Source organism: Panthera leo, chromosome D1 (genome assembly GCF_018350215.1).
Source record: "Panthera leo isolate Ple1 chromosome D1, P.leo_Ple1_pat1.1, whole genome shotgun sequence".
Lineage (NCBI taxonomy): Eukaryota > Metazoa > Chordata > Mammalia > Carnivora > Felidae > Panthera > Panthera leo.
The window spans coordinates 114,516,771-114,542,871 of NC_056688.1; the positions used below are offsets into that span (position 1 = coordinate 114,516,771).

Genomic DNA, 26,101 nt, shown 5'->3' on the forward strand with positions numbered 1-26,101 from the left:
GTGTGGCAGGGGTCTCCGTGCTGGTGGAGGTGGTAGTCGAGGCCGGGGTCGGGGTGGGGGTCGGGGTCTCCGTGCTGGTGGTGGTGGTGGTGGAGGCCGGGGTCGAGGTCTCCGTGCTGCTGGTAGTCGGGGTGGGGGTCGGGGTCTCCCTGCTGGTGGTGGTGGTGGTGGAAGCCGGGGTCGGGGTCTCCGTGCTGGTGGTGGTGGTGGTGGAGGCCGGGGTCGGGGTCTCCGTGCTGGTGGTGGTCCTGGTGGGGGTCGGGGTCTCCGTGCTGGTGGTGGTGATGGTGGAGGCCGGGGTCGGGGTCTCCGTGCTGGTGGTGGTCAGGGTGGAGGCCGGGGTCGGGGTCTCCATGCTGGTGGTGGTCGGGGTGGGGGTCGGGGTCTCCGTGCTGGTGGTGGTGGTGGTGGAGGCCGGGGTCGGGGTCTCCGTGCTGGTGGTGGTCCTGGTGGGGGTCGGGGTCTCCGTGCTGGTGGTGGTGGTGGTGGAGGCCGGGGTCGGGGTCTCCGTGCTGGTGGTGGTCCTGGTGGAGGTCGGGGTCTCCGTGCTGGTGGTGGTGATGGTGGAGGCCGGGGTCGGGGTCTCCGTGCTGGTGGTGGTGGTGGTGGAGGCCGGGGTCGGGGTCTCCGTGCTGGTGGTGGTGGTGGTGGAGGCCGGGGTCGGGGTCTCCGTGCTGGTGGTGGTGGTGGTGGAGGCCGGGGTCGGGGTCTCTGTGCTGGTGGTGGTCCTGGTGGGGGTCGGGGTCCTCGTGCTGGTGGTGGTCCTGGTGGGGGTCGGGGTCTCCGTGCTGGTGGTGGTCGGGGTGGAGGTCGGGGTCTCCGTGCTGGTGGTGGTCCTGGTGGGGGTCGGGGTCTCCGTGCTGGTGGTGGTGGTGGTGGAGGCTGGGGTGGGGGTCTCCGTGCTGGTGGTGGTCGGGGTGGGGGTCGGGGTCTCCGTGCTGGTGGTGGTGGTGGTGGAGGCCGGGGTCGGGGTCTCCGTGCTGGTGGTGGTGGTGGTGGAGGCTGGGGTCGGGGTCTCCGTGCTGGTGGTGGTCCTGGTGGGGGTCGGGGTCCTCGTGCTGGTGGTGGTCCTGGTGGGGGTCGGGGTCTCCGTGCTGGTGGTGGTGGTGGTGGAAGCCGGGGTCGGGGTCTCCGTGCTGGTGGTGGTGGTGGTGGAGGCCGGGGTCGGGGTCTCCGTGCTGGTGGTGGTCAGGGTGGAGGTCGGGGTCTCCGTGCTGGTGGTGGTGGTGGTGGAGGCCGGGGTCGGGGTCTCTGTGCTGGTGGTGGTCCTGGTGGGGGTTGGGGTCTCCGTGCTGGTGGTGGTCAGGGTGGGGGTCGGGGTCTCTGTGCTGGTGGTGGTGGTGGTGGAGGCCGGGGTCGGGGTCTCCGTGCTGGTGGTAGTCCTGGTGGGGGTCGGGGTCTCCGTGCTGGTGGTTGTCGGGGTGGGGGTCGGGGTCTCCGTGCTCGTGGTGGTCAGGGTGGAGGTCGGGGTCTCCGTGCTGGTGGTGGTCCTGGTGGGGGTCGGGGTCTCCGTGCTGGTGGTGGTGGTGGTGGAGGCCGGGGTCGGGGTCTCCGTGCTGGTGGTGGTCGGGGTGGAGGTGGGGGTCTCCGTGCTGGTGGTGGTCCTGGTGGGGGTCGGGGTCTCCGTGCTGGTGGTGGTGGTGGTGGAGGCCGGGGTCGGGGTCTCCGTGCTGGTGGTGGTCGGGGTGGAGGTCGGGGTCTCCGTGCTGGTGGTGGTCCTGGTGGGGGTCGGGGTCTCCGTGCTGGTGGTGGTGGTGGTGGAGGCTGGGGTGGGAGTCTCCGTGCTGGTGGTGGTCGGGGTGGGGGTCGGGGTCTCCGTGCTGGTGGTGGTGGTGGTGGAGGCCGGGGTCGGGGTCTCCGTGCTGGTGGTGGTCGGGGTGGGGGTCGGGGTCTCCGTGCTGGTGGTGGTCCTGGTGGGGGTTGGGGTCTCCGTGCTGGTGGTGGTGGTGGTGGAGGCCGGGGTCGGGGTCTCCGTGCTGGTGGTGGTCGGGGTGGAGGTCGGGGTCTCCGTGCTGGTGGTGGTCCTGGTGGGGGTCGGGGTCTCCGTGCTGGTGGTGGTCCTGGTGGGGGTCGGGGTCTCCGTGCTGGTGGTGGTGGTGGTGGAGGCTGGGGTGGGAGTCTCCGTGCTGGTGGTGGTCGGGGTGGGGGTCGGGGTCTCCGTGCTGGTGGTGGTGGTGGTGGAGGCCGGGGTCGGGGTCTCCGTGCTGGTGGTGGTCGGGGTGGGGGTCGGGGTCTCCGTGCTGGTGGTGGTGGTGGTGGAGGCCGGGGTCGGGGTCTCCGTGCTGGTGGTGGTCGGGGTGGAGGTCGGGGTCTCCGTGCTGGTGGTGGTCCTGGTGGGGGTCGGGGTCTCCGTGCTGGTGGTGGTCGGGGTGGGGGTCGGGGTCTCCGTGCTGGTGGTGGTGGTGGTGGAGGCCGGGGTCGGGGTCTCCGTGCTGGTGGTGGTCGGGGTGGGGGTCGGGGTCTCCGTGCTGGTGGTGGTCCTGGTGGGGGTCGGGGTCTCCGTGCTGGTGGTGGTGGTGGTGGAGGCTGGGGTGGGAGTCTCCGTGCTGGTGGTGGTCGGGGTGGGGGTCGGGGTCTCCGTGCTGGTGGTGGTGGTGGTGGAGGCCGGGGTCGGGGTCTCCGTGCTGGTGGTGGTCGGGGTGGGGGTCGGGGTCTCCGTGCTGGTGGTGGTGGTGGTGGAGGCCGGGGTCGGGGTCTCCGTGCTGGTGGTGGTCGGGGTGGGGGTCGGGGTTGGGGTCTCCGTGCTAGTGGTGGTCGGGGTGGGGGTCGGGGTCTCCGTGCTGGTGGTGGTGGTGGTGGAGCCCGGGGTCGGGGTCTCCGTGCTGGTGGTGGTCGGGGTGGGGGTCGGGGTCTCCGTGCTGGTGGTGGTGGTGGTGGAGGTCGGGGTCTCCGTGCTGGTGGTGGTCGGGGTGGAGGTGGGGGTCTCCGTGCTGGTGGTGGTCCTGGTGGAGGTCGGGGTCTCCGTGCTGGTGGTGGTGGTGGTCGGGGAGGTCGGCGTGGTTACAGGGGAAGGCGTGGAGATACAGTGTGGAGGCCACCAACAGCAGTACACGTTGATCTCATAGTTGAGGCAAGAAGGCTGGGGCATGAATCCCCCTGGCTTCTGGTGTTCGTTTCTGCACACCAGCCCGACATTGATGTCGCAAACCACGTTCTGCCCCAGCTGCCCAAGGGGGATGTCAGGGAACATGGCGGCTCTGCAGGAGATGTTGGCCGCCCAGCCTGGTACACAGACCTCGATAGATTCGATGTCTGCCCCCGGTTTGGTGTTGTTTGGTTTCCCTGAATCCAGCCAGCCAGTCCAACTGCACTCAGGCAGGCACGGAGTGGTGGTTGATCCCGGGGTAGGGGTGGTCGTGGTGGTGGTGGTGGTGGTGGTGGTGGTGGAAGCTGGGGTCGGGGTCTCCGTGCTGGTGGTAGTGGTGGTGGAGGCCGGGGTCGGGGTCTCCGTGCTGGTGGTGGTGGCGGTGGTGGAGGCCGGGGTCGGGGTCTCTGTGCTGGTGGTGGTCCTGGTGGGGGTCGGGGTCTCCGTGCTGGTGGTGGTGGTGGTGGAGGCCGGCGTTGGGGTCGCCGTGCTGGTGGTGGTCGGGGTGGGGGTCGGGGTCTCCGTGCTGGTGGTGGTGGTGGTGGAGGCCGGGGTCGGGGTCTCCGTGCTGGTGGTGGTCCTGGTGGGGGTCGGGGTCCTCGTGCTGGTGGTGGTCCTGGTGGGGGTCGGGGTCTCCGTGCTGGTGGTGGTGGTGGTGGAGGCCGGGGTCGGGGTCTCCGTGCTGGTGGTGGTGGTGGTGGAGGCCGGGGTCGGGGTCTCCGTGCTGGTGGTGGTGGTGGTGGAGACTGGGGTCGGGGTCTCCGTGCTGGTGGTGGTCGGGGTGGGGGTCGGGGTCTCCGTGCTGGTGGTTGTCGGGGTGGGGGTCGGGGTCTCCTTGCTCGTGGTTGTCAGTGTGGGGGTCGGGGTCTCTGTGCTGGTGGTGGTGGTGGTGGAGGCCGGGGTCGGGGTCTCCGTGCTGGTGGTGGTCCTGGTGGGGGTCGGGGTCCTCGTGCTGGTGGTGGTCCTGGTGGGGGTCGGGGTCTCCGTGCTCGTGGTTGTCAGTGTGGGGGTCGGGGTCTCCGTGCTGGTGGTGGTGGTGGTGGAGGCCGGGGTCGGGGTCTCCGTGCTGGTGGTGGTCCTGGTGGGGGTCGGGGTCCTCGTGCTGGTGGTGGTCCTGGTGGGGGTCGGGGTCTCCGTGCTGGTGGTGGTGGTGGTGGAGGCCGGGGTCGGGGTCTCCGTGCTGGTGGTGGTGGTGGTGGAGACTGGGGTCGGGGTCTCCGTGCTGGTGGTGGTCGGGGTGGGGGTCGGGGTCGGGGTCTCCGTGCTGGTGGTTGTCGGGGTGGGGGTCGGGGTCTCCGTGCTCGTGGTTGTCAGTGTGGGGGTCGGGGTCTCTGTGCTGGTGGTGGTGGTGGTGGAGGCCGGGGTCGGGGTCTCTGTGCTGGTGGTGGTGGTGGTGGAGGCCGGGGTTGGGGTCTCCGTGCTGGTGGTGGTCAGGGTGGAGGTGGGGGTCTCCGTGCTGGTGGTGGTCCTGGTGGGGGTCGGGGTCTCCGTGCTGGTGGTGGTGGTGGTGGAGGCCGGGGTCGGGGTCTCCGTGCTGGTGGTGGTCCTGGTGGGGGTCGGGGTCTCCGTGCTGGTGGTGGTGGTGGTGGAGGTCGGGGTCGGGGTCTCCGTGCTGGTGGTGGTCCTGGTGGGGGTCGGGGTCTCCGTGCTGGTGGTGGTGGTGGTGGAGGCCGGGGTCGGGGTCTCCGTGCTGGTGGTGGTCGGGGTGGAGGTCGGGGTCTCCGTGCTGGTGGTGGTCGGGGTGGGGGTTGGGGTCTCCGTGCTGGTGGTGGTCCTGGTGGGGGTCGGGGTCTCCGTGCTGGTGGTGGTGGTGGTGGAGGCCGGAGTCGGGGTCTCCGTGCTGGTGGTGGTCGGGGTGGAGGTGGGGGTCTCCGTGCTGGTGGTGGTCCTGGTGGGGGTCGGGGTCTCCGTGCTGGTGGTGGTGGTGGTGGAGGCCGGGGTCGGGGTCTCCGTGCTGGTGGTGGTCCTGGTGGGGGTCGGGGTCTCCGTGCTGGTGGTGGTCAGGGTGGGGGTCGGGGTCTCCGTGCTGGTGGTGGTGGTGGTGGAGGCCGGGGTCGGGGTCTCCGTCCTGGTGGTGGTGGTGGTCGGGGAGGTCGGCGTGGTTACAGGGGAAGGCGTGGAGATACAGTGTGGAGGCCACCAACAGCAGTACACGTTGATCTCATAGTTGAGGCAAGAAGGCTGGGGCATGAATCCCCCTGGCTTCTGGTGTTCGTTTCTGCACACCAGCCCGACATTGATGTCGCAAACCACATTCTGCCCCAGCTGCCCAAGGGGGATGTCAGGGAACATGGCAGCTCTGCAGGAGATGTTGGCCGCCCAGCCTGGTACACAGACCTCGATAGATTCGATGTCTGCCCCCGGTTTGGTGTTGTTTGGTTTCCCTGAATCCAGCCAGCCAGTCCAATTGCACTCAGGCAGGCACAGAGTGGTGGTTGATCCCGGGGTAGGGGTGGTCGTGGTGGTGGTGGTGGTGGTGGTGGTGGTGGTGGAAGCTGGGGTCGGGGTCTCCGTGCTGGTGGTAGTCGGGGTGGGGGTCGGGATCTCCGTGCTGGTGGTGGTGGTGGTGGAGGCTGGGGTGGGGGTCTCCGTGCTGGTGGTGGTCGGGGTGGGGGTCGGGGTCTCCGTGCTGGTGGTGGTGGTGGTGGAGGCCGGGGTCGGGGTCTCCGTGCTGGTGGTAGTCGGGGTGGGGGTTGGGGTCTCCGTGCTGGTGGTGGTCGGGGTGGAGGTCGGGGTCTCCGTGCTGGTGGTGGTCGGGGTGGAGGTCGGGGTCGGGGTCTCCGTGCTGGTGGTGGTCCTGGTGGGGGTCGGGGTCTCTGTGCTGGTGGTGGTGGTGGTGGAGGCCGGGGTCGGGGTCTCCGTGCTGGTGGTGGTCGGGGTGGGGGTCGGGGTCTCCGTGCTGGTGGTGGTGGTGGTGGAGGCCGGGGTCGGGGTCTCCGTGCTGGTGGTGGTCGGGGTGGTGGTTGTGGTTGAGGGCGTGGTGGTTGGGGCCGTGGTTGGGGACCCGGGACACTCATACATCGGCAGGCAACAATTGACACGTATTTCATAGTCATAACAGACCGCGAACGGCCCGTTTCCAAACTGGTCTTCGTTGCGGCAACTGAACCCTGAGGAGACATCACACTGTACCTTCTGGCCCGTCTCCTCCCAGCTGAGCTCTGGCTCGGTGGCCAACCTGCACTGGATGTCCTCGGGTTCCCTGCAGACACTGTCGAATTGCTCCCAGTCTCCGCCAGTGCTGTCCATGCTGGGGTGGTTCTCGTTGATCCAGTCGGACCAAAAGCAGCACACACCTGGGGAAGCAAAGCCGGGATTGGATTGGTCACCGCGCCTGGACGCAGCTTCCGGGGAGCTCACTGGGACTGGCACGACCGCCCTCCTATCACGGCCGAAGAGCAGGGTGTTGTCGGCTCAGAGAGTGTGGGCCCAGCTCTGCTTCGTCCCTCCTCCTGCAGCTCCACACTGAGCCCGGGGAAGGAAGAGCCCCTCACGCCACACCTGGGTGACAGCCAGACCCCCGGGCTGCAGCCCTCTGCCCCTCCCTTGGCTGTTTTCAAATGCTGATGTCCCCTTGAAAACAATTAGCACGGACAGGGTCAGCCATTCCGATGAGAAAGCCCACGGGAAGGGGCTCGGTCTGGACGCTTGAACAACAGTGTCACCCCGAGCCGCTCCTTCCCCCGTGCGTCAGCCAGGCACCCGTGAGTCCCAGGGGGTCGTGCCACCCAAAGCACCCTGTCTGGTGAAGTGAGCAGCACGGGCCGCGGGCCCCACATCCGCATCTCCTGGGCAGTTCCCGGAGCAGCTCCGGGTGCCCTGCCCCCCGCACCCACCCGCCTCGGGGACGCTGCCCACACAACTTACTGGGAGTGGCTGAGGACGGGGTCGTTGAGGAGACGGTCGTTGCTGCACAAGAGCCAGAAAGGAAAGGAGGCTGTCACTAGAGATTTTGACATCTTTAAAACTGTTCTATAATTTTTACAAGTCCCTTTTTCCCGTGGCTACCACACCCCCGTGGTTCGTCCGGTGACGGCTACCACCTCAGTGAGAACAACCATGGGGGGGATTTAAGGACCTTCCTCTGTCTCTAAGCCTCAGGGGTATTTTCTTGCGGGTTCGGGAAGTGTCCCTAGGTCTGGGCTCAGGGTTTGGTCCTGATGCCACATCTCAACTCGGCAGGCCAGGGGCCCCGGTGACGTCCCCTGAACAGAGACGCCTGTGAGCTGCGCACCCCCCCCCCCCATTTCAGCTGGGCCCGGGGCCTCACCTGTGCTGGGGATGGGGGTGGGGGTGGTGCTCGTGGTGCTGGTGACGGGGGTGGTGGAGGGTGGCAAGGAGGACGAGGGGGGCGAGGTAGACGGGCAGATGTTGAAGTGTTTCTCCACCGTCCCGTTGGGACCGCAGATCACCCAGTAGCAGAAAGACCCATCCTGGGTATAGTTGAGAATCTTCCCTGGGGGACGGGCGGGAGGCCAAGGTCAACACGGCAAGGACAAGACAGAGCCTCTCGAACACCCCCTGCCTGTCCCAATCAGAGAAAGACTAGGTGTCCCCCAGCCCCGACTAGCGGCAGACCGATCTGCCACCGGGACTCCACCCCCAGAAACCCATCGGAGCGCAGAAGCCGAATGGCACAAGGGGTGACCTCGGCCCCTCATCACAGGCCTGGGGAGGCCGGTGCAAGTCAGAGCCGGCTCTGAGCCAGGAAGGGCCTCTGGGGACCGCAGGAGCAGGGGAGGGTGACACTGGGCCCCACCCCCACAGTCCAGGGACAGGCAGCTTGGTGGCTCTCCTGGGCGGGAGGGCAGCTCACCTTCTTCGGGCCGGCAGACAACTTCCGAGGAGTCGGTACACATGCTGCAAAGCAAGCACGGAGCTCCAGACCCCGAGCACACACCCCCCGCCCAGGCCCTCCCTGGTGCACCCCGGGTGCAGCTCCAAAGGAGCCTGCCCACTGGGGTCTAGCTGTGGGCCGAGGAGGACAAGCTGAGGTAGGCGAAGGCCAGACAGAGCAGGAGGCTGAGAAGAGACAGGCTGGCCTGTCTCCACGTCCTGTTCCCGTGTCTATACCTGCGGGTGTGCGCCCCTGGCCGTGCATCCACACCCACACACACGGATGCGTGGTGTGTGCGTGTAGGTATATGCTCGCGTGTGCACCTGTGCACGTGAAGCCACGTCACGCGTGCGCCCGACCTCCCCCGGGCTCCCTGCAGGGCGAACTTAGGTACCAAGACTGGCAGTCCTCGTCGGAGGGCACGGACGCTCCAGGTGGGTAATGGGTGTCCTCGACGTAGCAGCCACACTGGTCGGCCGTGACGCACTTCTTCTTGTCCTCGTCGTAGATGGGCCTGTCCTTGGGGCACCGCGGGTAGCAGCCTGGTAGGCACAGGGCACAGGGCTTGGACCGCCACGGAGGATCGCACATCCTCCAGACCCCACCGTCGTGCCCACCGTGTCAGGGCCTTCTCTCCAGGAGGTTCCTCCGGGAAGTCCTAGGTCCCCCCCCTCGCTGGGCCCTGCACACTGCCGTAGGGCCAAAGGGATGGCCAGGACCCTCCCAGCCTCCTGGGGAGGTGGGGAAGGGCACTCCCTCCCCAGACCTGCAGGTGGCTCACCCCTTCACATCCCTAGTTCTCAACTCCAAGGCCCTGAGGAGGTTCCCCGGGACCCCTGGGTGAGACACCCGCCCGTCCTGCTTCCTTCCGCCTCCCCGCCTGGGTGGGGTCTTGGCTTTACAGCGAGGTGGGCCTGGTCCGCCCCGGACCTCAGGTCCCCAGCCCCACGGGGCCTCTCCCAGGCGACCCTGCGGGTCTGCAGAGGACCCTGTGCCTCGGCCCCCGGGGCACGCTCACCCTCCAGGTAGGACACGGAGATGTTGGAGTGGATCCCGTTGACCGTCCTGCAGGTCTCAAAGCTGCGGTTCCCACACGGCTCGTAGTGCCACTCGCACTCGTCCGGGGGGTTGTAGTAGTCACAGAAGATGGCTGTGGGGGACGCGGGGTCAGATCCAGGGAGCGCGAGGCCAGCTCCCTTCTGGCAGCCCACACGCCACCCTGGCCCCGAGCAACAGCTCTCCGGAGGGAAAGAGGCTGCAAACACTCCATCCCTTGGGTGGGTAAGGAGGGCCAGCCCACCCGCAGTGTGGCCCCCGCCCCAGGACAGGCGGGCACTCACGGCACAGGTCTGGCGTCCTCCAGAACACGCAGGCCCCCTCCTTCGTGCACGCCTGGGCGTATGAGGCCACGGCAGAGCAAAAGCACTCACAGTCCCCGCCCGTGTCGCACGAGCACGAGTCATGGACGCAGGCCTCGTAGAAGGGCTTGGGGTCCACCTGGGGGAGAAGACCTCTGTGCCCTGGGCCCGCACTGCCCTCATGGGGCCAGGCCTGCCCCTGCAGCCGAGGAGCTCAGGACCCCCAGGGCAGGGCACGGTCACCCAGCACTAGCCTCCCAGGGGGCCGGCAGGGGAGGTCCAGAGACAGGGGGCCACCCCTCCCCCCCCCCCCCCCCCACTGCCCAGAGCTTCCGTCCTTTCTCCCTCCCTGGAAGACATGAGGGCTGGGGACCCAGCCAGGGGTCTCCGGGAGGGCGGGGCCTCTGGTAAAGGCCAGAAAATGGAGCTGAAGCTGGAGGAGAGGAGGCACACGGTGACCTCAGGGCGCTCCTCGGCGGGAGCAAGAAGGGCCACCCTGCGCAAGGATCCATGCGGTCCACCGCCACGGCCCCGCCTACGGCCCCGCCCACGCGCACGGCCCCGCCCAGGCGCGCCGCCACGGCCCCGCCCACGCACCTTGCTGTGGCAGACGGCGAAGACCCGGCTCTTGAGGATACTGCACTGCTTCTCGGCCCAGGAGAGGCGGTGCGGCCTCAGGACGCAGGGCTCCGGGGTGAAGCTCACGTCTGGGCAGGTGGGGGCCTCCTTCCAGCTGTTCCCGAAGTCCAGCTCGCTGTCCACCACCATGTGGTCCCTCGTGGTGAAGTCGTTGCTGGAGCGGCGGTCGAAGTTCCCACACAGCCCGCACACCGTGCCCTGCGGAGGCAGCGAGCCCCGGGCGTGGTGAGGCGGCTCCCGCCCGGGAGGGTGGCTCGGCCCCTCCTGCGCCCCGGGGGCCCGGCAGCCGGGCGCCGCCACGCACCTCGTAGGACGGCGCCAGCTTGATGAAGACGGTGGTCCTCTTGTCCCAGATGACGATGACGCCCACGCTGGACTCTACCACCAGGTACTGGCCCACCTCCCGCGTGGTGTAGGACACGTGGTGGCCCACGTCTCGCTGGATCACCACGCGGTGCTTGCCCTCCAGCTTCAGCTCCAGACTCTGTGCCCAGGGGAGAGGCCCTGTCACTGGGCGCCCGGAGCATCCCCGAGGGCTCGCGCGGCCCCGGCATCAGGCGGCACTCACCCCCATGAAGATTTTGATGGCCTTGGAGCAGGTGACGCCCGTGGTGCCACAGGGAACATTCTCGGTGATGATGCTGAAGGAGCCCAGTGAGGAGTTGTGGCCACAGTAGTCCTGGGGACCCACGGGGGACGTGAGCCACACTGGCCCGGCCACCGCTGCCCCGGGCCCCCACCCAGCCTCAGCCCTCCTCTGGTAAAAGGGGGACCTTAACGGCACACACAAGCCCCTCACTCCCCGGGCCCCTCACTGGGGACCCCTTCTTGGTGGGCTGAGAGTGGCTTTAGGACGTGGTGCGGGGCCACGGGCCGGGGGCAGGGCCACGCCGCTGGCCTCACCTGAGCCGCCACGTAGGAACAGTGTCCATCAAAGTCGTAGTGCTTTCCGTCGAACGTGATGTAGTGGCCACTTCCGTAGATGGAGCAGGAGCCGTAGCACACGGCCTGCGTGCACGCCCAGCGGCCCCTCCGGCAGGTGCTGAGGAGAGTGGGAAGGGGGCCTGGAGGGGCCACGGGGGTGCAAGTCCCCCCACCCCTGCTCAGAGGGAGCCCGGCGGGCCGGGCGCTGTGCGGACAGCCCCGGAGCGGCTCACGAACCACACCCACACCCCCCCCCCCCCGCCCCCGCCAGAGCGCCTGGGGCCGGGGTCAGCGGGCCACTCACCAGGTGTTGCAGTCCACCTTGATCTTGTCCCCGGGGGAGTACAGGTCCTTGTTGTGCACACAGGGACACTGCTCTTCCACGACGCAGCCGCCGCGGCCGTCATCCAGCAGCCCGTCCGGGCAAACACAGCCGCTGATGCACTCCGTCTGGTACTGCAGGGGGCCGGAGTGGCGTTCAGGGATTTGCTTCCGGGCTGGCCCCGTCACTGCCGCCCCCTTTCCTGACCCTGGCAGACACCCCTCTGTCCCTTCCCCACCCACAGACCCCGGCCCTCTCTCCTCTCTCGGGCTCTGCCCTGGGCCGGGGTACAGGCGAGGGCTGCCAGCCGAGGGTCCCTACGCTGGCCACCGAGCCCTCAGTGGGCCGGACGGGGGGCCGGCCGGCCACCACCTCCCCCGCCCGGGGACAGGGAGGGCCAGTGAGGCCCGTGTGCGCGCAGGACCCAACATCCAGGTCCCAGGGCCAGTGTGGACGCCTGGGGACACCCTCCCCCCCCACGGCGGCCCCCACACGCACGTGGCCGGCAGCCAGCGTCTGGCAGCTGGTGGGTCGCGGGTTCTGGATGGCCAGCGCTGTCAGGTTGTTGCAATCCACGTGGATCTTTGGGGCCTGACAGCCTGTGGGACAGAGGGGGCCGCCTGGGCTCAGTGGAGGTCGGGCTGGGGGCGGGGCGGGGGGGCGCTCAGCAGGCGGGGATGGGTGAGGGGTGGGGAGCCAGGCACGCGCAGGCTACTTACGAAGGCCGATCAGCTGGATCTGGACGCACTGAAGCCTGCCGTTCCGGCAAACGCTGAGGGGAAGAGGCAGGAGGTGAACAGGCCCCTCGTGGGGGCGGGCGGGCCCGTGGGTCCCCCCGTGCCCCCCAACCCCAGGCCGCCTACCATCGCTCCCCCTGCCGCAGGACCACTTCCCCGGCCTCCAGGTAGAGGCCGCGGTGATAGCAAGAGCACTTGGCCAGGGGCACACAGCGGCCCTTCTCATCCAGGAAGGTGTGGTCGGGGCAGCCGCAGCCGTCCACCGGCGCAAAGCCCTTGAGGCAGTGGGTGTCGGCCTCGGAGAGCGAGCGGCAGGTGGGCTGGCAGGTGGTCAGGTTGTACAGGAAGATCTGTGAGCTGGGGCAGGAGCCCAAGTCCTTGTCTGCGGAGGCGCGGGGCGGGCGTGAGGGGCGCGGGGCGGGCGTGAGGGGCGCAGGGACGGCCCCCGGCCCCCCCGCTCCCCGCCCCACTGGCCGTCCCTGAGCCCCACCCCAGCCAAGGGGCCCACGAGGGCAGTCTCCCTGAGATGGCGCACGGGAACCCCGCCCCCCGGGAACCCCGGGCCGCGGTTCTGGGCCCCGCCCTGCCAGCACGGAACAGCGGGGCTGACCCCTCCCGCCACGGGGGACGCCAGACACCCCGCGGGGGCTGGCACTCACTGCAGACTTGCTCCCGCCACCCCCACAGCATGACGCCCTTGGTGGCGCAGGCGCGGGCATAGGAGGACAGGGCGGCGCACATGCAGTCTTCGCTGTTCTGGCAGTTACACGTATCGTACTTGCACCTCTGGGGGAAAGTGAGGCACGCAGTGAACGAGGGAAGCAGCTCACGCACACGCGCGCGCACACACGGCACCGGCTCCCACCCCGCAAGGGGCAAACCCACGCAGGCACCCCCGCGCGCGCACGTGCTGACGGTCGGCAGCTCCCAGGGGGAGACTCGAGGCCAAGTGTCGGGCTCGGCCCGATGCACAGAGCGCACCTCCCGGGCAAGATCGGGCGACGGGCAGTGCCCACGCGGGTCCCACCCACCTTGTAATACTCCGAGGGGTCCACGGCTGAGTGGCACCTGCCGAAGGGGGTCTCTGTCTTCTTCAGCAGGGAGCACCAGTGCTCCGCGTAGTTGGCTGCAGAGGAGGGACAGAGCCTCAGCAGGGGCAGGCCCCTCCAGCAGGTCCCCTGAGCCCCGCTGCCTGGCCGCCCAGGCTGGAACCCACTCGGTCCCCTGGAGCCCAGTCCCCTCCAGCCCAATGCGAGGCCACACCCCCACAGCCGCCCCACGCTCAACCTGCCCTGACCCGGTGGGTGGGAAGGCACGTGTCATGTCCCCAGACCAGCCCCTGGGCGAGGGCCACCACCCAGTGATTAGCGAGCAAGCCTGGCCCCTCCGCGGTGACTCTTGGCGGGCAGCCACCGTGGACCACCCTACCCAGCCACGCGGCAGAAAGCAGCAGCTGGACAGGCTGGCCAGCCGGCCCCCCGCCCCCAGCCCCACCCGGCCAACGGGTCCCGCGGGGCGTCCCGTGCACCCGGCGGGGCCGAGCCTCACCGCTCTCGATGTTGAGGGAGCAGGGGTCCTCCAGCCAGTCCAGCTTGTCGTGGCAACTCGACTGGGCCTTCCACGTGTTGGCGAAGCCGGCCCCCGTGGCCTCCACCAGCCCGCCCGCCGTCTTGAAGTCATCCCCTTCCAGGCCGTTGAAGTTCCCGCAGAGGCCTGAGGGGCCGGGACAGGGTTGGGAAGGGGCAGGGCGCCAGGGGGCAGGCCCCGAGCGAGCGGGGCCCTTGCGGGGGCGGGCCGAGGGCACCACTCACCCTGCACGCGCCCCTGGGCGGCCTGGTCCAGCGTCACAAACAGCTGCATCACGGGCACCAGCTGCACCTGCAGCCTGAGGCCGAAGGCGGTGTTCACCATGAGGTGGTGGGAGGATGGTTGGAAGATGGAGAAGCTGGCTGCAAGGCAGGGGGCGGGGGTCCCCCTCGTCGGCAGGGGCTCTGGAGCTGCAGGGGGCTGCACCTCCTCCAGCGCCACCCCCGACTGGGTGTCCCATGGACCCACCAGTCATGGGGGGGGGGGGGGAGGGGGCAGGACTCACCAGTCACGTGGGGCAAGTTCACCTGCAGCTCATTCAGCAGCACGCTGCCGTCCGACTTGAAGGCCACCACCTGCGGGACAGGCAGAGGGGACGGTGGGGCTGAGAGGGGCCCTGGGGGCCCAGGGGCGCCGGGCGGGGAGGGGCGGGGGCACCCACGTTCTTCTTCTTGTCGGTCAGCAGCACCGCCGTCTTCAGGCAGGTCTGCTTGTCCGTGGAGCCGCAGGGGGCCAGCTCACCCAGGAGGGCGTAGGAGTCGTGGTCGCCCTGCAGGGGACAGGGACGGTGGCAGCGACCCACACAGAGCCAGATGCAGGGCCGGGAGCCAGCCGTGCCCGCTCGCCGCCCGGCCAGCTACCTTGACCAGCACGTAGTAGCAGTCCCCGTGGAAAGTGTACTTCTTCCCGTCGAAGGTGGAGATGTGGGAGCCGCCCTCCAGGGCGCAGATGCCTGGGCATGGCAGGTCTTTGCACACCCAGCGGCCGGCGGTGCAGACGCTGTGGGCCATGGGGCACAGGGTCAGGCTCAGCTGCCCCCTCCAGCCCACCGGCCCCTAGCCCAAGGCTCCCAGCCCAGGGCACCCAGCCCACTGGCCCCCAGCCTGCCGGCCCCCAGCGCAAGGCCCCCAGCCCACCAGCTCCCAGCCCAGGGCCCCAGACCCCAGACCCACCAGCCCCCAGCCCACCGGCCCCTAGCCCAAGGCTCCCAGCCCAGGACACCGAGCCCAGGAAACCCCCCCCCCAGCCCAGGGCCCTCAGCCCACCGGCCCCCAGCCCGGGGCCCCAGCCCCCAGCCCACCGGCCCCCAGCCCAAGGCCCCCAGCCCACCAGCTCCCAGCCCGGGACCCGGGACCCACCACTGCTCGCAGTCGTTGGTGATCTGCTGGCCGGGCAAGTACAGGTGCCCGTGGACCTTGCAGTGACATTGGCTGACGGGAATGCAGCCTCTGCCCTCAATGTCATCGTACACAGTGCCTGGACGGTAGGGAAGAGACGTTATCCTCGGCCAGCCTCGGAAAACCCCAGAATCCCCACAGCGGGGCTTTCTCCGGCAGGGCCGCAGCCCTGGGCTGGCCTGGGATGGGGCAATCTCCCAGGTGGGGTTGCCAGCCAGGCCTCCCACCCGCAGGCCCCTCTGGTCCTTCGGGGACACCTGTGCCCCCACACATCACCCGGTCAGGGATCTGCCTTGGGAACACAGCCTCCAGACCACCTCCCTGGGGGCCTCCAGGCTCTGTGAGCAGGGCAGCGGGACAGGTGCCCTCGGGGTGATGACCAGGAAGGAGTCCTCCCACCGAGACTCCCTGAAGCCCCACTGTGTGCACTTGGGAGGCAGTCTTCAGCTTCTGTGTCCCTTCTACCCAGTGTCAGGGAAGAGGGCACCGCCCCTCGCGTCCAGCGCCATCGCTGACCTCCCCCCACCGTCCCCCGGTCCCAGGGCACACGGGCCTGGGCGGGCCATCTCAGGGCAGCGCCCACCCACCAGCCACCGCCCCGAGGCCTCCACAGCACACACCTTCCGGGCAAAAACAGCCGTCCATGCGGTGCTCCTCACACAGGTTGCTGATTCCCAGGTGTGAGCAGGTGTCCATGCAGGGTGAGCCGCTCTCCAGGTAAACCATGTTCCTGGGGCAGCTCTTGGCTGCAAAGGCAAAGGCAGGCCCCTGAGCGGACACGTACGCAGGGGTACAGGGGGCCCGGGGTGCGGGGGGCCGGGATGCAGGGGGGCCAGGGTGCAGGGGGCTAGGGTACAGGGGCCCCGGGTACAAGGGGGCCGGGGTGCAGGGGCCTAGGGTACAGGGGCCGGGGTACAAGGGGGCCGGGGTGCAGGGGGCCGGGGTACAGCGGGGCCGGGGTGCAGGGGGCCCAGGGTACAACGGGGCTGGGATGCAGGGGGACCAGGATGCAGGGGGCCCGGGGTGCAGGAGGGCTGGGGTACTGGGGGGCCGGGGTGCAGGGAGGCCAGGGTACAAGGGGCCGGGTACAGTGGGGCTGGGGTGCAGGGGGCCCAGCGTACTGTGGGGCCGGGATGCAAGGCAGCCACGATGCAGGGGGCACGGGATTCAGGGGGCCCGGGGTGCAGGGGGCCGGGATGCAGGGGTGCCGGGGTTCAGGGGGCCGGGGTACAAGGGGGCCAGGGTGCAGGGAGGCCGGGGTACAGGGGGCTGGGGTACAGCAGGGCCGGGTACGGGGGGCCAGGGTACAAGGGGGCTAGGGTACGGGGGGCTGGGGTACAAGTGGGCCGAGGTGTAGGGGGCCGGGTGCAGGGGGCCCAGGGTACAGGGCCCGGGATGCAGGGCACCAGGCCGCCCCGTCCCTGGACGGCCCCCGCCCCGAGGGCCCCGCGGTGCCCATGCCCCCACCCGCCCGGCGGCACCGCGGCGCTTACGGCAGAACACGGGGGTCCTCCAGGTGCCCGGCCGGCCGCCCGCATGCGAGCACTGGCGGGAGAACTCGGCGAGGCTGCTGCAGATGCAGGAGGCGCCCAGCGGGCACCGGCAGCGGTCCTGCACGCAGGCCTGCACGTACAGCTCCAGCGGCACCAGGCCCAGGCAGTCCTCGAAGGCCGAGCCTGTCAGCAGCCTCTCGCACTCGGCGCGCTGGCAGACAGACGCAGGGGTGAGGGGATGAGGGCCGCTCCCGCCCTCCTCTTCTCCGCGACACCCCCAGACGCACCCCCCCCCCCCCCCCCGCCTCCCTCCAGGGAACGGCTCCTCCCCCGCCAGCGACTCACGTGCTCAGAGCAGGACTCTCCCGCGGGCTCCTCCTCGGGGTCCTCGCACACCGCCCCGGGCTTTTTGATCTTCTGCATGTTCCCAAACTCGATGGCACTGAAGGACACACCTGGGGGCGCAGGCCTGTCAGCGGGGCAGCGGCAGGGACCCAGCGCCCACGCCCCGCCCGCCAGGCCCCCAAGGAGACCCTACCGTCAGAGAGGAACTCTGAATAGACGTGCAGGCCGTTGTAGTCCCCGCAGAGGCCACACGTGTGGTTCCGGAACTTACTGTCCAGCTCCAGCTGGAAGGGGAACGGGAGGCAGGTGAGCGGGACCACGGCCAGGCTGGTCCCCAGCACCTCCCTCCGCTCGGGCGCCCGGTACGACAGGAGGCTGGGGTCAGCCCCGGGGTGTCCTGGCACCGGGGATCGCTGAGGACCAGGACAGGGGTGGGGGGTGGGCGAAGGGCCAGCCCGCCTCCCCCCGCACCCTGGGCCCCGAGGGGCCCCCTCTGCTGCCGATCCGCTCGTGACGGGGGCCGGTCCGCTGGCCCCTGAGCTCCGCTAGGCACCCCCGGCTGTGGCGGGGGCTGCACCCACCATGAGGGAATCTTCCCGGTTCCACATGAGGGTGAGTCCCACGCGGGAGTAGACCTTGGTATAGACGTCGCTCTTCTCAATGAGCAGCCCGGGGCTATAGTGCGGGGTGCTGACCCTGGGGAGGGGCGCCGGGAGGGAGTCACGCGCAGGCCCACACAGTCACCCACTGCCCAGAGGGGACTGAGGCTGCACGTCCTGTGGGTGGGGTGGCCTCCGCTCCCAGTGCCAGGGCCACGGACGGCGTGGCCACCCTCCGGGGCAGCCGGGGCCGTGGCAGGTCAGCCCTGTCCACCTTGGCCGGGCTGGCCTCCCGCCTGCCCCTGTCCCTCTTTATGCCCCTCCTCCAGGCCCCAGCTCTGTGCCCCGTGGGCCTATACACAACCCCCTGGGGAAACAAAGGGCACACCCTGCAGGAGGCTGGGCAGGAATGCAGCTTAGAGCCCATTGTTCCCGAGACAATGGGGGACAATAGCTGGGGAGGGGAGAGGGCCTCCCGTGGCCCCCCCTTGGGTAACTCGAGCCTGGGTAACAGGGGGGACCTGGGGCCCCCAGTACAGGATGGGTGAAGCCCCTCGCACCCATGGGGGCTCCTGGCAGGGGCCCATAGGTGTTTGCTGCATGGGTCAGTGACCCGAACTCAAACCCGACACCCTCCTAGCTGGTGGAGGGCCTCGCGGGGCCGCCCAGCCCCACTCACACGGCCCCGTTCAGCACCGCCAGCTGGCGGGTGAGGTAGATAGTGTCGTCTTTGATGTTCAGCAGGATGTAGTCGAGCTGGGGGTGAGCCCCGTCTCGTCCCAGGCCCCGCTTCAGGTGCACCGCAAACTCCTTGTAGGAGTCCCTGCAGTCAGACGCAAAGTTGTAGTCGCAGAGGCCCGGGAAGCGGAAGATGTCGCCGTCAAACGTCTTATAGTGGAAGTCGCCCCAAGTGCTGCAGACGCTGTGGCCATGGTTCCGGGTCCTGCCCTCTGGGGGAGCAGGGACACACAGGGTGAGCGGGCCAGGCCCCAGGAAGCCTGTCCCGAGGCCCCGCCCCACAGCTGCCCTCTGGGGACCGTCCACGAGGCCATCCTGCAGGACTGGCCCCTGCTGGACCTTTGCCGCCCTGACCAGGGGGTCTCAGCCCCTTGAAAGGACATTTCCAGCCGCCACCCCCGTGCGCCCAGCCTGGCACCAAGCAGGATAGAGGGACTTCCCGGAGCCCAGGGCACCCTGTCCACCTGGTCCAGGGACCCCTGCCCCACCACTGCCACACCCCGTCCGGCATCCCCCTGCTCCCACCGCCCCTCACCCACCAGGATGGCGTCTCTGGGTGCCCACTTTGTGTCCAGACATTTGGGGCCAACTTCCTCCCACACCCAGCGGCTTTGTCACCCAAATGGGACAGAGACACCCCCATCCCGCGTTCCCACTCTTTTCAGTCTGGAGTGACCCCTTCGGCACGCGGCCAACACCCCACTTTGCGGAAGGGCTACCTTGGCCTTGGCCCTCCAAGGGGCCCTGACACCCAGCCCCTCTCGACTGCCCCTGCCCACCCCCCCCCCCCCGACCCACCAGGTCCCTGGACAAAGGCCCAGCTCAGGTGTTTGCACCTGGCACCACCACCTGGCCACAGACTCTGGCCCGAAGATCACCTTCAAAGGGATGACAGGCACCCAAGACCACCTTCCCTCCTCCTTCCTTCCACCCAAAGTCGGAGGGCAGGATGCCCGACCCAAGCGGTGCACCCCAGAGGCTGGGCGGAGGAGGGCCTCCGCTCTGAGCTGCCTCGGCCGTCCTGCCTCCCAGGACACGCCACTGACCACCTTCTCACCTCTCCGGAGCTCCGCACCCCCAGCTGAGCTGAGGGCCAGGCAGACAGCCACCAGGCCGGCTAGCGGCAGCCCCATGGTGGCTCAGAAGGGTGGCGGGGGAGAGCAACTGGGGCAGGGGTCCGGGCCTTATATGGCCCAGCAGGACCGGCAGAGGCGGGGAGAGCAGGGGAGGGGCAAAGCGTGGGTGGGGCGTTTGCCAGGTTATCAGGAAAACAGCTGTGGGGGCTCCCGTGGTGTCACTTGGGAAATATTGATTCAAGTTATCTGTGGTTTATCTTTTTATTAGCCCTCAGTAAAGCTAGCCCTTCTCAGGACGCCCCAGCACCCATGACCCCGGTTCCGAACAACACGCCCTCCCAGCAGCAAGCGGGACAGGGCCCACCCGGGGAGGTCCTGCGCGCCCACATCCCACAGGCCCCTGGTCCTCCCGGCCCCCGCCCACCCTGTCCCACATCCCAGCAGAGCGAGGGTTGCAGGAGGTGCTTCCCTGAGGGGGGCTCCCAGGGAGGCCCACTGCCCCGTGTTTGCTCCTCCCTCCCTGCTCTCCCGCTCCGGAGGCCCTGCCCCGACTGGGGCCCCGAGCCCCCCAAGGCAGTGGGCTCCGGTGAGGCCCAGAGGCTGCCTCATCTCTGTGCAGACTCTGCTCCTTGGCTGGTTTCGGAGGGCGGCCCACTGGGTAACATCAGGCCCCCAGCTCCGCCCGCTCCCTAATCCCCTCCTGTTCCCAGGCTGATCCAGTCTCTGGAGTTACCTGTAACTGAAACTTGGGAAGCCCAGCCAGGGGACGCTGTGCCGAAACACGTCCTCTGGGACACGGGAGGGCCGGCAGGAGGCTGGGAGTGGACGTCCTCGAGGGGAACGTGGCCCCAGGCTGTTAGCCTCCCCTGCCTGGCCCGGAGTTTTGTCTCCTGGCAGGTGGGGAGAGAACCGAGTCTCAGCCTCCACAAATTACAGTCAAGTCGTCCCCGAGCTTCAGGGGCAGGTGTGGGCGGGGGGCACTCACGTCAACAATCACTGAGACTCTGAATGAGATGGATGCCCAGAGCGTGGGGGCGTGGGACACCCTTCCTCCCTGACCCAGGCTGCCCTCGGAGACAGTGACCCGGCTAGAGTCAGCACCTTGGCCTGTGCCTCCGTGTGGGCCCTTCCTCCGCAGACAAGACCTCCGCACCACAGTGACAGCATCTAGGGACGAGAAGCCTGTTCACGCCACCCGATGATTCCTGGGGCCCCAAGAAGGGGCCGATCCCCCAGGGTCTAAGAGGATGGCTGGGAGCCAGGGGCAGTGAGCCTGGCACTCCTGGGGGGCCTGGGATGGAGCGCCTCCTCCCATCCCACTGTGCCGCCAGCCCCAGGCCCAGGAACTGTCCTCTCTGCAGGGACCCGGGCACGAGTATGTGGCCTGAGCCAGGAGCAGCAGGGATTAGGAAACCAGAGCCAGCTGGGCCAGCAGGCCCATTGTGCCACTTCCCCGTGGGGCTGAACAGGCTGGCACTGAGCCCCGGGGAAACCCAGGAACAGGGGCCCCTCACAGCCCCCCCAAGGCAGTGATTTTCCATGCCAGGCTTCCTCTGCCCTGCTGGGATTCAGAGAAATCCTGGCCCGACACTGGACACCCAGCCCAGCCCCTCCTGCCCTGAGTATGAGAGGCAGGAGTTCTCCTCTGGGATTGAGAATGGGGTCCTCTCCTGGGATTGAGAAGGTGGGAGTCCTCCCCTGGGGTCTGAGAAGGTGGGAGTCCTCCTCTGGGGTCTGAAAAGGTGTGAGTCACCTCTGGGATTGAGAAGGTGGGGGTCCTCCCCTGTGATTGAGAAGGTGGGAGTCCTCCCCTGGGATTGAGAAGGTGGGAGTCCTCCCCTGGAGTCTGAGAAGATGGCGTCCTCACCTGGGATTGAGAAGGTGGGGGTCCTCCCCTGGGATTGAGAAGGTGGGGTCCTCCCCTGGGATTGAGAAGGTGGGGTCCTCCCCTGGGATTGAGAAGGTGGGAGTCCTCCCCTGGGATTGAGAAGGTGGAGTCTGGAGTCTGAGAAGGTGGTGTCCTCCTCTGGGATTGAGAAGGTGGGTATCTTCCTCTGGGATTGAGAAGGTGGGGGTCCTCCTCTGGGATTGAGGAGGTGGGGGGTCCTCCCCTGGGATTGAGAAGGTGGAAGTCCTCCCCTGGGATTGAGAAGGTGGGGTCCTCCCCTGGGGTCTGAGAAGGTGGCGTCCTCCCCTGGGATTGAGAAGGTGGGAGTCCTCCCCTGGGGTCTGAGAAGGTGGGGTCCTCCCCTGGGATTGAGAAGGTGGGAGTCCTCCCCTGGGATTGAGAAGGTGGCGTCCTCCCCTGGGGTTGAGAAGGTGGCGTCCTCCCCTGGGGTTGAGAAGGTGGCGTCCTCTCCTGGGGTTGAGAAGGTGGAGTCCTCCCCTGGGATTGAGAAGGTGGGGCCCTCCCCTGGGATTGAGAAGGTGGCGTCCTCCCCTGGGATTGAGAAGGTGGGGTCCTCCCCTGGGATTGAGAAGGTGAGAGTCCTCCCCTGGGATTGAGAAGGTGGAGTCCTCCCCTGGGATTGAGAAGGTGGGGCCCTCCCCTGGGATTGAGAAGGTGGGGTCCTCCCCTGGGATTGAGAAGGTGGGGTCCTCCCCTGGGATTGAGAAGGTGAGAGTCCTCCCCTGGGATTGAGAAGGTGGAGTCCTCCCCTGGGATTGAGAAGGTGGGGTCCTCCCCTGGGATTGAGAAGGTGGGGTCCTCCCCTGGGATTGAGAAGGTGGCGTCCTCCCCTGGGGTTGAGAAGGTGGCGTCCTCCCCTGGGATTGAGAAGGTGGGGTCCTCCCCTGGGATTGAGAAGGTGGGGTCCTCCCCTGGGATTGAGAAGGTGAGAGTCCTCCCCTGGGATTGAGAAGGTGGCGTCCTCCCCTGGGATTGAGAAGGTGGGGTCCTCCCCTGGGATTGAGAAGGTGAGAGTCCTCCCCTGGGATTGAGAAGGTGGAGTCCTCCCCTGGGATTGAGAAGGTGGGGCCCTCCCCGGGGTCTGAGAAGGTCAGCCCTACATCTCCTATGTGTAGGGGCAGCAGGGCTGACCTGAGGCCCCAAGGTCTGACCCTGACCCTCTTTGCCCAGTTGCAGGGTCTCAGGTGGCACCTGAAGAGCGGTGACATCCGACCGCCAGGCACAGGGTGAGGCTCCGAGTGCGTGGTGGGAGGGAGCCTACAGAAGGCGGCAGTGAACGCTCCATCAGGCTGGGGTGACCAGCGTCGCCCCACCGCCCCCTCCAGAGTCTGGGACCGAGTCCCACGCTCATCCCCACCATCGGATCCCCGGTCAGCCCCCGCTGCCAGCTGGGCTTTCTCGCCGTGGTCATGGGGCCGCTCACAGGTGAGTCAGTGGGGCGCAGGCTCCACTGCATACAGGGTAGACAAACTGCAAAGTGCCCGGCTGGGGCCACAGATGCCCGGGGCCCTGAGGCACGTCCACCCACCACCTGTGACACACGGACAGACGTGGGAAAGGGACGGTGTGCCCTGGGGGTCTCCCCTCTGCAGCTGGAGTGTGTTTCCCCCTGGGCCCCACAGGCTCCTCGTCCCCTGTCCTCTGGAGGACACAGCCCTGCCCAGCTGCAGCCGGGAGGCTGTTGAGGGGTCGCTGACTGCGTCTGTGACAGGCAGACCCCCAGCACAGGGCCGGGGCACCTGGGGCCTCCCCACCAGGCCCCACACCCAGCAGTGTTTACCCTGACAAGACACGGTTCCCAAGTGTCGCACGAATTTACCACAGGGAGGAGGCCACAAAGACGTCATGAAACGCAGCCTAAAGTGACTGTTCCACTGCTTTCTGTCCACAAACCTGACTCATCGGGAAGTGGAAGGGTTGTGGGGGGGGAGGGTTTGTAGGGGGAGGGGAGGAGGTGGGAAGGAGGTTGGGGGGGCAGGAAGGAAGTGGGAAGGAGGAAGAAGAAAGAAAGGTTGTGGAGAGAAGAGAGACGATGAAGCCTCACACCTGTCAGAGAGACCCGAGGATAGCAGGTGCATCCCTAGCCCACCACCCCCACCCCGTGCTGGGTCACCTGGTGTGAAGGTCAATTTTATGCATCAACATGGCTAGGCCACAGTACCAATTTTTGATAAAACACCAGTCTAGATGTTGTTATGAAGGTATGTGTTAGATGTGAATAGATCACCCTTCATAATGTGGGTGGGCCTCATCCAATCAGTTGAAGGCTTAAGAGAAAAAAGACTGAGGGACTCCAGAAGGAGAGATTCTGCTCCCGGATGGCCTTTGGTCTGGAGCTGCAACATCAGCCTTCCCTGGTGTCCAACCTGCAGGCTTCAGACTTGCAGGCCCCACAATTCCTGAAAATAAATCTCCCTCTCTCTCCCTCTCCCCACCTTCTCTCTCTATACACACCCCTCTCAGACCCTACACCCAACCCCAGCTCCACGGCTCTGGCAAATCATGGGTTCTCGGCCCCTCTGGACACCCAGGGGAGACCCCAGCCCCAGCAAGCCACAGGGAAGGAGTTCCTGGCAAGTGAGCATCTGAGGACTCAAGGGCAGGCCAGCACCGGCCATGCCCACGTCCTGCCCCTTCAAAGGTTCTGAAAGACCTATGGGTGTGCAGGACCAGGTCCCACATCATCTCCTGGACTGCAAGAGTTTATGAATAGGACATAAACTTACCTTCCCCCCAAGCGGTCTATAAAGTGTGGGTGGATAAGCACACGGAGTATTTGTTCTGGGTAAGAATGGGGAAAGGCCAAGTCAGCAGGCTGGGCTTCTTGGCCTGGGCTCCACTGGGCAGGTGGCCACTGGGCCGGCCTCCTTATGAAGAAAAGGCCACTGTGCTTCAGAAGACCCAGCCACCTTTAGGCAGTGGTGGACCTAGTTCAAGTGTCATACCCTTACCCTGACCATAGTCATCACCACCCTGGCCACAGTGTGTGACTTGCTGGCCTTCTTTCTGTGAGTGCCTTGAGAGCAGCAGCCTATGTAGGATCCTCCACAGGCCAGCTTTACAGTAGATGTGCTCAGTAACTCTGCTTCTGGGTGACTGGGCGGGTGGAGGAGGGAGGGAGGGAGGGAGGGAGGGAGGGAGGGAGGGAGGGAGGAATAGGGGGTGGATAGGGGGAAGGGTAGATGATGAGTGGATGGATGGATGGATGATGGATGGATGGATGGATGGAGATGATGGAGTGATGGGTAGATGACGATGGATGGATGGATGGATGGATGGATGGTGGATGGATGGAGATGGATGGAGTGATGGGTAGATGGCGATAGATGGATGGATGGATGGATGAATGGATGATGGATGGATGGATGACAGATGGATGGATGGATGGAAGAAGAGATGGATGGAAGGATGGATGGATGGTTGGATGGATGATTGATGGATGAATGGATGACAGATGGATGGATGGATGGAAGGATGGATGGATTGTTGGATGGATGGATGATGGATGGATGGATGAAAGATGGATGGATGGATGATGGATGGATGATTGATGGATGGATGGATGGTGGATGGAGTGATGGGTAGATGGCGATAGATGGATGGATGGATGGATGGATGGATGATGGATGGATGGATGGTTGGATGGATGGATGACAGATGGATGGATGGAAGAAGAGATGGATGGAAGGATGGATGGATGGTTGGATGGATGGATGATGGATGGATGGATGACAGATGGATGGATGGATGATGGATGGATGGGTGGATGTGTGGATGGATGGATGATTGATGGATGGATGGATGGTGGATGGATGGATGGATGGTGGATGGAGTGATGGGTAGATGGCGATGGATGGATGGATGGATGATGGATGGATGGATGGATGGATGGAGATGATGGAGTGATGGGTAGATGACGATGGATGGATGGATGATGGATTGGATGGATGGATGGATGGTGGATGGATGGAGGATGGATGATGGATGGATGGATGGATGGTGGATGGATGGATGGATGGTGGATGGAGTGATGGGTAGATGGCGATAGATGGATGGATGGATGGATGGATGGATGGATGGATGATGGATGGATGATGGATGGATGGATGATGGATGGATGGATGGATGGATGGATGACGGATGGATGGATGGATGGATGGAAGAAGAGATGGATGGAAGGATGGATGGATGGTTGGATGGATGGATGGATGATGGATGACAGATGATGGATGGATGGATGATAGATGGATGGGTGGATGTGTGGATGGATGGATGATTGATGGATGGATGGATGATGGATGGATGGTGGATGGATGGATGGATGGTGGATGGAGTGATGGGTAGATGGCGATGGATGGATGGATGATGGATGGATGGATGGATGATGGATGGATGGATGGATGATGGATGGATGGATGCATGGATGGTTGGATGGTTGGATGGACGGTTGGATAAATGGATGGATGGATGGATAAATGGATGGATGGTTGGATAAATGGATGGATGGTTGGATAAATGGATGGATGGATGGATGGATAGATGGATGGATGGATGATGGTGGATGGATGGATGGGCATGTGGACTGATGGATGGATGGTGGGTGGATAGATGGATGGATGGTGGATGGATGGATGATTGTGGATGGATGGATGGATGGATGGGCATGTGGACTGATGGATGGATGGTGGATGGATGGATGATGGATGGATGGATGGAGATGGATGGAGTGATGGGTAGATGGCGATGGATGGATGGATGATGGATGGATGATGGATGGATGGTTAGATGAATGGATGGATGGATGGGTGGATGGATGGTTGGATGGTTGGATGGATGGATGACAGATGGATGGATGGATGGTTGGATGGGTGATGGATGGATGGATGGATGGATGGTTGGATGGATGGATGATGGATGGATGGATGGGTGGATGTGTGGATGGATGGATGGATGATGGATGGATGGATGGATGGATGGATGGATGTGTGGATAGATGGATGGATGGATGGATAGATGGATGGATGGATGATGGTTGGCTGGATGGATGGATGGATG

General features: G+C 66.5%; 1 protein-coding gene across 1 annotated transcript in view; it reads right to left on the minus strand.

Moving 5' to 3' along the window:
- The window catches only part of MUC2 (mucin 2, oligomeric mucus/gel-forming), a 28,303-nt gene extending 9,109 nt beyond the window's left edge, over nucleotides 1-19,194 (minus strand). Inside the window, exons 1-35 of the mRNA XM_042907236.1 lie at nucleotides 19,119-19,194; nucleotides 18,003-18,273; nucleotides 17,306-17,420; nucleotides 16,918-17,008; nucleotides 16,725-16,834; nucleotides 16,380-16,590; nucleotides 15,507-15,632; nucleotides 14,848-14,965; nucleotides 14,350-14,488; nucleotides 14,151-14,258; nucleotides 13,995-14,064; nucleotides 13,714-13,851; nucleotides 13,451-13,615; nucleotides 12,934-13,028; nucleotides 12,562-12,688; nucleotides 12,029-12,284; nucleotides 11,885-11,937; nucleotides 11,664-11,764; nucleotides 11,148-11,299; nucleotides 10,823-10,961; nucleotides 10,488-10,598; nucleotides 10,224-10,403; nucleotides 9,878-10,117; nucleotides 9,263-9,419; nucleotides 8,941-9,072; nucleotides 8,317-8,464; nucleotides 7,902-7,945; nucleotides 7,356-7,541; nucleotides 6,953-6,994; nucleotides 6,026-6,381; nucleotides 5,825-5,983; nucleotides 5,567-5,641; nucleotides 4,763-5,524; nucleotides 3,623-4,660; nucleotides 79-3,376 (exon numbers count right to left, since the gene is read on the minus strand). Coding sequence (XP_042763170.1) covers nucleotides 79-3,376; nucleotides 3,623-4,660; nucleotides 4,763-5,524; nucleotides 5,567-5,641; nucleotides 5,825-5,983; nucleotides 6,026-6,381; nucleotides 6,953-6,994; nucleotides 7,356-7,541; nucleotides 7,902-7,945; nucleotides 8,317-8,464; nucleotides 8,941-9,072; nucleotides 9,263-9,419; nucleotides 9,878-10,117; nucleotides 10,224-10,403; nucleotides 10,488-10,598; nucleotides 10,823-10,961; nucleotides 11,148-11,299; nucleotides 11,664-11,764; nucleotides 11,885-11,937; nucleotides 12,029-12,284; nucleotides 12,562-12,688; nucleotides 12,934-13,028; nucleotides 13,451-13,615; nucleotides 13,714-13,851; nucleotides 13,995-14,064; nucleotides 14,151-14,258; nucleotides 14,350-14,488; nucleotides 14,848-14,965; nucleotides 15,507-15,632; nucleotides 16,380-16,590; nucleotides 16,725-16,834; nucleotides 16,918-17,008; nucleotides 17,306-17,420; nucleotides 18,003-18,273; nucleotides 19,119-19,194 — 9,589 coding nt within the window. The remainder of the gene's footprint in view (nucleotides 1-78; nucleotides 3,377-3,622; nucleotides 4,661-4,762; nucleotides 5,525-5,566; nucleotides 5,642-5,824; nucleotides 5,984-6,025; nucleotides 6,382-6,952; nucleotides 6,995-7,355; nucleotides 7,542-7,901; nucleotides 7,946-8,316; nucleotides 8,465-8,940; nucleotides 9,073-9,262; nucleotides 9,420-9,877; nucleotides 10,118-10,223; nucleotides 10,404-10,487; nucleotides 10,599-10,822; nucleotides 10,962-11,147; nucleotides 11,300-11,663; nucleotides 11,765-11,884; nucleotides 11,938-12,028; nucleotides 12,285-12,561; nucleotides 12,689-12,933; nucleotides 13,029-13,450; nucleotides 13,616-13,713; nucleotides 13,852-13,994; nucleotides 14,065-14,150; nucleotides 14,259-14,349; nucleotides 14,489-14,847; nucleotides 14,966-15,506; nucleotides 15,633-16,379; nucleotides 16,591-16,724; nucleotides 16,835-16,917; nucleotides 17,009-17,305; nucleotides 17,421-18,002; nucleotides 18,274-19,118) is intronic.
- Nucleotides 19,195-26,101: the final 6,907 nt, after the last annotated feature.